This window comes from Pieris napi, chromosome 19, assembly GCF_905475465.1.
Source record: "Pieris napi chromosome 19, ilPieNapi1.2, whole genome shotgun sequence".
In the NCBI taxonomy this organism is placed as follows: Eukaryota; Metazoa; Arthropoda; class Insecta; order Lepidoptera; family Pieridae; genus Pieris; species Pieris napi.
In genome coordinates this window covers 9,294,665-9,306,847 of record NC_062252.1, presented here as the reverse complement: position 1 = coordinate 9,306,847, position 12,183 = coordinate 9,294,665, and the positions used below count along the sequence as shown (strand labels likewise).

At 31.5% G+C, this 12,183-nt stretch overlaps 2 protein-coding genes and 1 long non-coding RNA gene across 4 annotated transcripts in view; all 3 read left to right on the top strand.

Moving 5' to 3' along the window:
- Positions 1-457: 457 nt before the first annotated feature.
- Positions 458-803, top strand: LOC125059109. Its single transcript, XR_007118607.1, has 2 exons — positions 458-495; positions 666-803. It is a non-coding gene; the product is annotated as an uncharacterized LOC125059109 (long non-coding RNA).
- Positions 804-2,754: 1,951 nt separating this feature from the next.
- LOC125059106 (UDP-glycosyltransferase UGT5-like) lies at positions 2,755-6,525 on the top strand. Its single transcript, XM_047663321.1, has 4 exons — positions 2,755-3,816; positions 5,020-5,242; positions 5,511-5,730; positions 6,220-6,525. Exons 1-4 carry the CDS (start codon positions 2,998-3,000, stop codon positions 6,494-6,496), a joined length of 1,539 nt encoding a protein of 512 aa, XP_047519277.1. The 5' UTR covers positions 2,755-2,997; the 3' UTR covers positions 6,497-6,525.
- Positions 6,526-8,043: 1,518 nt separating this feature from the next.
- LOC125059104 (UDP-glycosyltransferase UGT5-like) overlaps positions 8,044-12,183 on the top strand; it is a 34,585-nt gene continuing 30,445 nt past the window's right edge. Inside the window, exons 1-4 of one of the 2 annotated variants that reach the window (XM_047663320.1) lie at positions 8,066-8,934; positions 9,296-9,518; positions 9,797-10,016; positions 10,409-11,033. In XM_047663320.1, coding sequence (XP_047519276.1) covers positions 8,113-8,934; positions 9,296-9,518; positions 9,797-10,016; positions 10,409-10,673 — 1,530 coding nt within the window. In that variant the 5' untranslated portion in view covers positions 8,066-8,112 and the 3' untranslated portion in view covers positions 10,674-11,033. Of the gene's footprint in view, positions 8,935-9,295; positions 9,519-9,796; positions 10,017-10,408; positions 11,034-12,183 lie in introns of those variants that run through there. The other variant, XM_047663317.1, reaches the window with a different exon arrangement.

The following is a 12,183-nucleotide window of genomic DNA, read 5'->3' as shown; positions in this document are numbered from 1 at the left end:
TATAGGAAAAATGATAGCTATTTGCAAATGACGTGGAAGTAACCATGATAGGTATAGATTATAGTTATTAAGGGATTTTTAAATTTGTTTTAATTTTCTTTTTGAGAAATTATAATTACTTTGTAGGTTAAGAAAATTGTAAATTCAAATTATATTTTAAGAATTATAGTTAATATATTAACGTAACGTTATAATCTAATATATAAAATTCTCGTGTCACAGTTTTCGTTGCCATACTCCTCCGAAACGGCTTGACCGATTTTGATGAATTTTTTTGTGCTTATCCGGTATCTATGAGAATCGGCCAACATCTATTTTCATCCCCCTAAATGTTAGGGGTAGTCCACCCCTAAATTTTTTTTTTATTTTTTAGACAAAATTTTTAATTTATATTTTTTTATGATACAAAAATACATACAACCCCTAACTTTCACCCCTCTACGATCAACCCCAATTTTTTTATTATAAATGATATGGCAAAACGACGTTTGCCCGGTCAGCCCTGCGATTCTGTAACTCACTTCACGAACTCACACAGCGGTGCTTGTAGTTTATTGTTTATCAGAATGCCAAATCATAAAATGACTGCTTCACGACTGATTTGAGAGCGACCGCCGATGCAAAAACCGCTGTGTGAGTTCGTGAAGTGAGTTACAGAATCGCAGGGCAGCTAGTAATATATAACATTGTTTTCTTTAAACAATGATGCAGCATTTATTTTAATATATTCTACTTCCTAAAAGCACTAATAAAATGGTACATTGTTTTTAATTCGTTAAAGCAATATTATTTACCAAAATTCAGTTTATTTTTTGTTCTTCTACCTCCCTTCTCGTCCCGCCTGTTTATATTTAAGGTTCTTAGATTTTGTAAAAGCATCAGTTCTTTTATGAATATTATAACATCTTATATTTAAAGAAAACACTTTTTTACCGGATTTTAACTTCAATCCGTTAAAAAAAAAGGATTGTGAAGTTTTATGAAACCACGGTAAAAGTGAAACTTTTTTCACATTATAGACATTTAACTAATTTTTTTTGAAATGATATTCCATTAAGGGTATAAAAATCGCTTTATCAATCTTAATTTTATACTTGGAAAATTGGAATGATAAGCGAAAATAATAAAAGTCTCCAACTAATGTTTTTATTGAACTCTGTGTCTTAGAGAGTACGACATACATAATATTTAAAAATTATTTTGTGTATACACATATTAATAACAATTATTTAGATTATATACACATATTAAATAATAGTCTATACACTACACGGTCAGCTGCTGCGAACTATAGGCGCCGCCATATTGGCCTTAGCTGCTATGACGAGCGCCTTTCATTTATCCCTACTCCGCGGCCGACCGTCACGCGACATGCGACACACAGACGAAAAAGTTTGAGACGATGTAATAAAAGTTTCACTTTAAAAATATTTGAAATGGCGCAAAATCGAAAGAAGTTTTTAAATACGTGTTCTAAATTCAAATAATTAAAAAGGTGAATTTTTTTTATTTTTATGTTACAGTATTTTTGCCCAGACTAGTTATAATACACGACTATTTATAATAATAGTTATGTGGGCTAGTGCTTTCAGCGTGCGACTCTCATCCCTGAGGTCGTGGTTTCGCATCTCAGGCCTTGCACCAATAGACTTTCTTTATGAAGGAAAACATCGTACGGAAACCGGCTTGCCTGTGTCAGGCACAAGAGGCTGCTCACCTACTTGCCAATTAGATTGACAAATCTGAGGCCCAAACTTAAAAAGTTGTAGCGCCACTGATTTATTTTATTTTATTCTGTTATTTTCTACTTTTTCAATAATATAAGTCAGTTTTAAAATGACACTACTTATTCAGGCTATCGGGATAACATCAAAAGTCTAAAAGTAGCATCTTCGAGCGTTCGCAGCGAATATATCCTAGACTAAATATTACCAGATAGATACTAGATAGATTTGTGTGTGGGCTTTCATAGATTGACTAGAGATTGATAGATTTGTACTTAAACTAGCGTAATTTTTACTTAGGTTATGAAGTTTTACCAAAAAAAATTTAGTAGTATTATTTTTGGTGACACTTATTAACGAACCGAAAGCTTAAGCTTAAAGTTGGTTTATTCATAATAATAAGCAACTAGATATTGTTGTCTCCTTTAAAACTTTAGTAGGTATACTTATATAAGTTTTCTCTATTTCATTTAGACCTGTATTTTTTAATAAAACAACATGTTTTCAGAATAAAACACAACTGGGCACACAAAATCACAGCTGGACAAATACTTACATTAGCGATAGAACTATCGCAATGATTTTAGATCGTGAATAGCTGTTAAAATAATAAATTATTATAACTTATTTAACTAAATTATTATAATTTATATTAACATATGAACAAAATCGTCAAGGTACAACGGCTGTTACTTCTACAAAGTTAGTAAAACGTTTTATTTGAGTATTTTTTTATTTGTAAACTGATAAAGATGATTACTCTTGGCTGATTCGTATGCGGCGGTTTGTCTTCTGTTAAGACTGGCTTGCGCAGTCACAAGTGAACTCATAACACCCGACCTCCTCCAGACCGAAGCAGAGCGAATGGGCCGAAATGTTTGTGATTAATAGCTGTGCCAAGGTCCATCCCACATCATTAAGTTTCGAGGACCGTGGCTTAAATAAAATATTCGCGTGATCTGCTCGAATCGGCTGATAGGACGCGAACAAGGTGCACCGTAGCGTGTCCCATCCAACCCTCCACCACGAAGCAGTCGTGCAGTGAGAGGATATGCGTAATGCATTTCCTTAAGGTAACTCTCATAGCTCACGAGATACGAGATAAGCTCATAGAGGCTCGAGATGTTCAAACATTGCCAACTTGGAACTTACATATTCGAGTAGTAAATATAGTTGTAGTTTTAGTTGGCAAATATGACGTATGGAAATAATATACTTGCTGTGACTCGATAGAAGATATTATTTAAATTTCATTTGAAATACAACTGTCGTAATGTTCAGTCCAGTCCTTGTTTTTTCTTTGGGTATATTAACAGTATGTGAATCGGCAAAAATATTAGCTATTTTCCCGACGCCATCTGTGAGCCACCAGGTTGTATTTCGGCCCCTTACACAGGAGCTAGCTAAGCATGGCCATCAGGTTACGGTATTGACAACGGACCCAGTTTTTAAAAATGGAACTGCAAATTTAACGGAAATAGATGTTCATGATATTTCGTATAAATTATGGAGAGACAACTTTGTGTATAAGGTAGAGTTTGGACAAAAAAAAACTCTATTACCTCATATGGAGGCAGTTGGGAATATATTGCGTAAACTATTTGTGATTCACTTGAAACATGAAAAAATTCAAGAATTGATGAAGGATCCTACGCAATTTGATATTCTTTTGGTAGAAGCGTGGACGAGGCAGGCTTTAGTATACTCCTATATATTTAAGGTGCCAGTGATTTTAATAAGCTCATTTGGAATGATGACCGGAAATGATGAGACTCTTGGAACTCAATCGCATCCGATATTATATCCTTTAGCACTTCAGCAGAGATTATATAATCTAACGTTTTGGGAGAAACTAGACGAATTCTACAAATATTGGCGTTATAGTATGCTATGGTATAAGAAAGAAAATGAAGAAATTAATACTTTTCGAGAAGTTTTGGGTCCGGATTTGCCTGAATATTGTGAACTGAAAAATAATGTTCATATGTTATTTCTGAATATTCACACTACGTGGATTGAAAATCAACCCTTGCCAGAAAATGTTATATCTATTTACGGTATTCACAAAAAGCCTGAGAAACCATTGCCAAAAGTAAGTTTTTATATGATTCTATTACGACTCACTTTAAATAGAAAAGGATATCTTCTGTCGCTGGATAAGGAAGTACGACTAATATAAATATTAAAAAAAGTGTGTGCGTGTAACCTTTACGCGTGATTGTAGTAAAACTTCTTTGGCGTTCACGGCATATATCACTGAAAACTGAAATGATAAAATATTAACAGCTTAAATAATAAATATCATATTATAATTTAATTATATTTATTATTCATGTGCTTTACAAAGATTATTCAAATACGAAGGTTAGATCAGTACATGTCAAAATAACCTTGTTATTGAATATTATAGAATGTCGCAATCGTCAGAAAAATTACTTATTTTAAAAGTAAAAAATCAATAAGTATATTAAGAAATTTTCATAAAACTTTGCTATTTAAAATATTTTTTTTAAAACTGTTGATTTTTTTTTATTCACTTTGCTATTCTCTTATACAACTTTGTAATTGTTTTATAAAATAGACTAGATTTATAGGATAATTAATTTGGTATTATTTACTTCTTCCAAAATGGTAAAATACGAAATTAAGCGAAAAAACTGGCCGTATGTATAACAAAAGAAAAGCAAGCTAGTATGGATGGATAGACCTTCCCTATTTAGTGGAATTCAAATTTGGTCACATGTTACTAGTATGGGTTTTCATTTTAAATATAATTATACGAATAATAACATAATTAAAAGAATCAGTATCAAATAAAACGAGTGAATGCTATCCTTAATAAATATGTACTACCAAGAGACTGACTTAAATCAGTTCAAATAATGCACCACTAGATGGCGCTGACGGACTTATAAAACGCGCTATTGTTGTTATTTTTAAAAAGCGGAAACTACACAGACTATAGTAAGTGTTACTTCTGTCAGTAAAAAATCCGAGTTACTCCCTAGTCGCGCCTAAAGAATACATTTTGTAAATGTTAAAAAATATTTTTTATAATATTTATAGAATATATCCTACAATTCAGGACTGATCTAAATGTAATTGTTAATTATTATACAAATCAAATGCAATAGTTTTATACAAAAGTTTACCTAAATGATATGCCTAAAGAAAATAGTATTGAATTAAACATTTGTAAGTTGTTACACTGATTCCATGATAAAACATAATTAATACTCACATAATTTTTTTTTTCTAATTTTTATAAATATTCATATTGAAATGTTCTTTTTAGGATCTTGAGACATATCTGGACTCTTCGAAACGTGGCGTGATCTATATTAGCTTTGGAACTAATTCTCCTTCGATTACTTTACCACAAGAATTTATACAAAAATTAATTAGAGTGTTTTCCACACTTCCCTATGATATTGTGTGGAAGTGGGAAGCAGATGAAATGCCAGGAAAATCAACTAATATTAAAATATCTAAATGGCTTCCACAGTCAGACCTATTGAGTCAGTATATTTTCATTAAAGTCAGAGAGATCTCTTTTTCAATTCCAATTTTAAGTTATTTTTTATATTATATTTAATGTTTTGATTGCATGGTTGTTAACGATATAGAGTTTTTCGTAAATACAACATTTTTTATATTAGTTTAAATCTTCAAAATTAAAAGTAATATGAAATATTTTGCATCAATTATTATTTATTATTATGCATTAGATTAGTTTGCATGTATTGAATAACATGTGTATATTGTATTAATCATTTTCATTTTTAGGGCATAAAAATGTTAAACTATTTATCAGTCAAGGCGGTCTCCAATCAACAGATGAAGCAATAACTGCTGGAGTACCGCTCATAGGTATACCTATGCATAGTGATCAATGGTACAATGTTGAGAAATATGAGAGACACAGAATCGGTATTCGACTTGATATGGAAACAATAACTGAAGGTGTTTTTAGTGCAGCAATTAAAACCGTAATAAATGATCCAAGGTACGTAAATAATCTGAATATATTCACAATATTCTCTAGTTTTACAGAAGCTAAATATCATATAAATATAAATCATGAAAAATAATTGTAAATACATAACTTCAATCCGGTAAAAAAAAATTGTTTTATTGTCAAATGTGTGAAAGTTATGTCAATAAAAGACAATACTAATCACTTTCTTTTTATGATCACTATCAAAATCGGTGATATTTTATGGTTATATGCTTACTGTTAACAGTTAACGTCTAACGCATCCTAAACACTGAGTAGAGAGAGAGAAAAGCGTCTGTCCAAAATAAAGCTAGCGATGCGGGTTAGAGTGAGAGAGGAGGAACCTACATACAGAAAGAAAGAAAAAGAAAGGATGCTAGACAGACGGGCGCTGTTATGCGTTATGTAACGAAGCGGTTTACCCTCCCATAAGAAGTTATCACTTCAATAAGTTACAATTAATATATTCATTGTTTAACTTTCATACTTTTGTTACAGTTATAAAGAGAACATTATAAGACTTCGAAGTATCATGGCTGATCAGCCTGTGAGTGCATTAGACCGAGCAGTTTGGTGGACGGAATACGTTTTAAGACATGGTGGGGCGAAACACCTCCGAGCGGCCGGTGCAAATATGTCCTGGGTCCAATATTATGAAATAGAGTTCATACTTAAATTATTTATGATTATCTTAATTAGTTTTGGTATTATGATAGGATCGTTGTATCTGTGTATGCGAAAAGTTGTATTTTCCAAGAAGGTTAAAGTTGCATAGTATAATAATTACGTACCTATATTAATTAAAATATAATTACGTTGTTTCTATATGTTTTATTGGATTAAATAATCACAATACTACTGAGATATTTTTATATTTTATTACATAATATCTCATATCAGCATAGTGTATACACAGTATAGAGAATGATGGCATATAAGTCCCCATCTATATTAGTTAAATTTGGTTCAGCTGTCTTGAGAGCTTGGCATTTAGAATGTCAGTTATAACTAATAACAGAGCTGTTTGCTATGTTATTAGTTATAAGATCTAGGTATATAAATTGTCCTTTCTTTGTAATCCAAGAGAACTAGAATAAAAGTCTTTTATACGTACCTACAGCTCGCTTATCTGCTACTTTTAATGCTCCCGTGAAGAAGCCTCGCTCTTACATTTTGATATATTTGCCAACAATCTACTTACCGTAATTTTGTTTAATAAGTGATGAGGTTGTTATTGTTAGTTTTTACTTTTTGCCTGTATTTTTCCTTGCTCCGTTTAATTTCTATGTTCTAATTTAATCGATGTGTGTACAATTGCTGACCATATTTTCTTGTATTATTTACGCATGTTGTTGACCTTATATATTAATGGAAATGTTATAACAAGTGTGTAATCGTCATACATAAAACACAATAGTATGCAAATTCTATACAATTTCCGTAACATTAATAGGTGTTTGTTGTGTAAAAAATATAAACACAAATTATACTTGTACGTGTTAAATACACTTTTAATATTCAAACTGTTTCCTGAACATAAGCGATCCCTGCTTGTCCCTAATAATGTCCCTTGCAATGGTTAACAGACGCACTTGCATCGTGTTTTTTCCTGAAAGAGATCAATGCTTTTCGATAATAATGACAGTCTCTTAGCGCAGTCCATTATCTTTTTACGTAATTCACATAAAGTCAAGATTACATAAGATAAAAAACAATTTTTTTTAACGTTTTATTGTCTATTATTTCTTTAAAATGTTTAATAACATTATTAATGCCTACTAACAAATTGTTGCAATTGCTTTTTAGGTGTAGATATATTAGGTTGCTCGCCCGATCACGTTTTAACATAATATTATGACCATCACTAATAATTAACCAAATGTACTATTAATATTTTCTTATTGTAGATTTTCAATCAATAGCAAATATACCAGATACTATTAAAATAAAAAACGGTTTTAAATTTTTTATTTCATATTCTTTTTAATCCGTGGTCATAAGCGAATAAACTAGTTATAATTTTGCTTTATTATGTATCTGACTTTTATAATCATAACAAGGGAGTAATTTTACCTCATTAATATTGCTGAATTTCATTAATCGATTAGGATAGTTTAGGAGATATAGCCAAAAACGTGTTTTCACCCCTTTTTCCAAGATGGCGGCCGGGGGACTAGGGCTCCAACCACACAAACTTCGGTTTAAGCATGTAGTGACCATCACTACATTTTCCATTTCCAATATTCAGTTTGGACTTCAAATTGTAACATTTCAATGGACTATAATAGTTGTAGCTGTATTTGGCAATTATGACGTATACGACGCGGAAATATACTTGCTGTGACTATGCTGTGTTAAAATGAAAATTTCATTTTAAATACAACTGTCGTAATGTTCAGTCCAGTCCTTGTTTTTTCTTTTTGTATAATAACTGTAAGTGAATCGGCAAAAATATTAGCTATTTTCCCGACGCCATCTGTCAGCCACCAGGTTGTATTTCGGCCCCTTACACAGGAGCTAGCTAAGCGTGGCCATCAGGTTACGATAGTGACAACGGACCCAGTTTTCAAAAATGGAACACCTGCAAATTTAACGGAAATAGATGTTCATGATATTTCGTATGAATTATGGAGAGACAACTTTGTGTATAAGCAAGAGTTTGGAAAAAAAAAAACTATATTACCTCAGATGGAGGCAGTTAGGAATATAATACGTAAACTAACTGTAATTCACTTGAAACATGAAAAAATTCAAGAATTGATGAAGGATCCTACGCAATTTGATATTCTCTTGGTAGAAGCGTGGACAAGGCAGACTTTAGTATACTCCTATATATTTAAGGTGCCAGTGATTTTAGTAAGCTCCTTTGGAATGATGATGGGAAATGATGAGACTCTTGGAACTCATACGCATCCGATTTTATATCCTTTAACACTTCAGCAGAGATTATATAATCTAACGTTTTGGGAGAAACTAGATGAATTCTACAAACATTGGAGTCTTAAAATAATATGGTTAAAGAAAGAAAATGAAGACATGAATACTTTTCGAGAAGTTTTGGGTCCGGATTTACCAAAATATTGTGAGTTGAATAATAATGTTCATATGTTATTTCTGAATATTCACAGTATGTGGATTGAAAATCAACCTTTGCCACCAAATGTTATATCTATTTGGGGTATTCACAAAAAGCCTGAGAAGCTATTGCCAAAAGTAAGTTTTTTATATATAATTCAATTATGCCTCACTTTAAATAGAAAAGGATATCTTTCGTCGCTGGATAGCGAAGTACGACTAATCTAATTTTAAAAAATCCAATTAATTTTTTAAATCTAAAAAAATATTTTTTATAATATTTCCTAGAATTCAGGACTTCAATATTTTTGATACAAAAGTGATATCATTAAAAAAGAATTGCGTAAATGAAATGCCTAAAGAAAATAGTATTGAATTAAACATTTGTAACACTTATTCCATGATAAAACATGCCCATTTAGAGATAGGGTGTCATTGCCCTCATATAATTTTACTTTCCAATTTTAATAAATATTCATATAGAAATGGTTTTTTTAAGGATCTTGAGACATATCTGGACTCTTCGAAACACGGCGTGATTTATATTAGCTTTGGAAGTAATTCTCCTTCGACTGCTTTACCACAAGAATTTATACAAAAATTAATCAGAGTGTTTTCCACACTTCCCTATGATGTTCTGTGGAAGTGGGAAGTAGATGAAATGCCAGGAAAATCAACTAATATTCAAATATCTAAATGGCTTCCACAATTAGATCTATTGAGTCAGTATATTTTCATGAAAGTCAGAGAGATCTCTTTTTCAATTCCAATTTTACAAGTTATTTTTTTATATTATATTCGAAGTTTTGTTTGCATGGTTTAGCAAGTGTTCACGATACAGAGTTTTTCGTAAATAATTTTTTTTTTTTAATATAGTTTAAATCTTTAAAATTAAAAGTAATACATTTATAGACATATTTTGCATTTATTATTATGCATTAGATTTGTTTGCATGTATTGTATAACATGTGTACATTGTATTAATCATTTACATTTTTAGGACATAAAAATGTTAAACTATTCATCACTCAAGGCGGTCTCCAATCAACAGATGAAGCAATTACTGCTGGAGTACCGCTCATAGGTATACCTATGCATAGTGATCAATGGTACAATGTTGAGAAATATGAGAAACACAGAATCGGTATTCGACTTGATATGGAAACAATAACTGAAGGTGTTTTTAGTGCAGCAATTAAAACCGTAATAAATGATCCAAGGTAATTAATCTAAATATATTTACAATATTCTCTAGTTTTACAGAAATATAAATAATAAGAATATACATAAGAAGAATATAAATGTATGCCGGAAGTCCCGATTCAGTTTAAATATTTTGGTTTCTTTACCAAAAGTTTTAGACAGTCTAACGCACCCTAAACACTGAGTAAAGAGAGAGAGGAAAGCGCCTGTCCGAAATAAGGCTAGCGATGCGGGTTAGAGTGAGAGAGGAGTAACCTGCCTACCACTACCGTATGCGTGAGAGAAAGAGAGCCAGAATGGCGCCGTTATGCGTTATGTAACGAAGCGGTTTACCCTCCCATAAGAAGTTATCACTTCAATAAGATACAAATATTATATTCAATGTTTAACTTTCATACTTTTGTTACAGTTTTAAAGAGAACATTATCAGACTTCGACATATCATGGCTGATCAGCCCGTGAGTGCCTTAGACCGAGCAGTTTGGTGGACAGAATACGTTTTAAGACATGGTGGGGCGAAACACCTCCGAGTGGCCGGTGCAAATATGTCCTGGGTCCAATATTATGAAATAGAATTTATACTTAAATTATTTATGACTATCGTTATTAGTTTTAGTATTATTATAGGATCGTTGTATCTGTATGCGAAAAGTTGTAGTTTCCAAGATGGTTAAAGTTGCAAAATATAATTACGTTTAATTAAAATATAATTCCGTTGTTTCTATAATACGTTTTATTGGATTAAATGAAATAATCACAATGCTACTGAGATATTTTATAACATAATATCTTATATAAGCATAGTGTATACACAATATAGAGAATTATGGTATATAAGTCCTATATTAGTTAAATTTGGTTCAGCTGTCTGAGCGCTTGACATTTAGAATATTAAAGTTATATAATGTTATAACTAAATATATCAAACATAACATAGCAAACAGCTCTGTTATTAGTTATTAGATCTAGGTATATGAATTGTCCTTTCTTTGTATTCCAAGAGAACTAAAATAAAAGTCTTTTATACGTACCTACAGCTCGCTTATCTGTTACTTTTAATGCTCCCGTGAAGAAGCCTCGCTCTTACATTTTTATATATTTGCCAATAATCTACTTACCGTAATTTTGTTTAATAAGTGTTGAGGTTTAAGTTTCTATTTATTGTTAGTTTTTACTGTTTGCCTGGATTTTTTTCCTTGCTTAGTTTAATATTTATGCTCTAAATTATTCGATGTGTGTACAATTGCTGACAATATTTTCTTGTATTATTTAAGCATGTTGTTGAGCTTATATATAAAGGGAAATGTTATAACAAGTGTGTTATCATCATACATAAAACACAACAGTATGCAAATTCTATACAATTTCCGTAACATTAATGGGTGTTTGTACGTGTACATGTTAAATATTTGTAAATTGTACGTGTTAAATACACTTTCAATATTAAAACTGTTTTCTGAACATAAGCGATCCCTGCTTGTCCCTAATAATGTCCCTTGTAACGATTAACGCACGCACTTGCATCGTGTTTTTTCCTGAAAAACATCAATGCTTATAGATAATAATGACAGTCTCTTAGTGCAGTCCGTTATATTTTTATGTAAGTCCTGGGTTCACATCTTGGAGAATTGAGAAGCAGAAAAAAAAATACGCGCAAAAGTGTTGCTGCTGATAATTCGGTGGCTTCGACGGGTAATTATGAAGGTGGTTCATTCAATCATTCATAAATTAATCATTATATAGTTATATACACCGCAGTATCAGACATATTAAAATAGACAGGCATGTGTCATAATAATAAGAACAGTTAATATTTATTATTGAAGTGAAACTTCTTTAGGCGCATGAGGGTAAATATTTAAGGAACGTCACGAAGATGTGCAGCGTTTTTGATGAAGAATAGGGAGTGATTGAGACCAATTGAGAGAGAGTGAGAAGGGCGAATTACAATACAGAAAAAAGAGAATTTATGAAATATTGGTATTTTATGCAAAATAATTAATTGAAATCTCAAATGTTGGATTGTAAATTAAATCACCCACAAAGACATACGTCTCATCTGTATTGCTGTATTGCTGATAGGTTTCACAACATGATCCAAGACACTTTGGCTGAAGTTTTTACTTCCTTTTCACAAAAATGTAGTTTCGTGTCTCCTAGATAAGACACGCCCCACGAAACCAT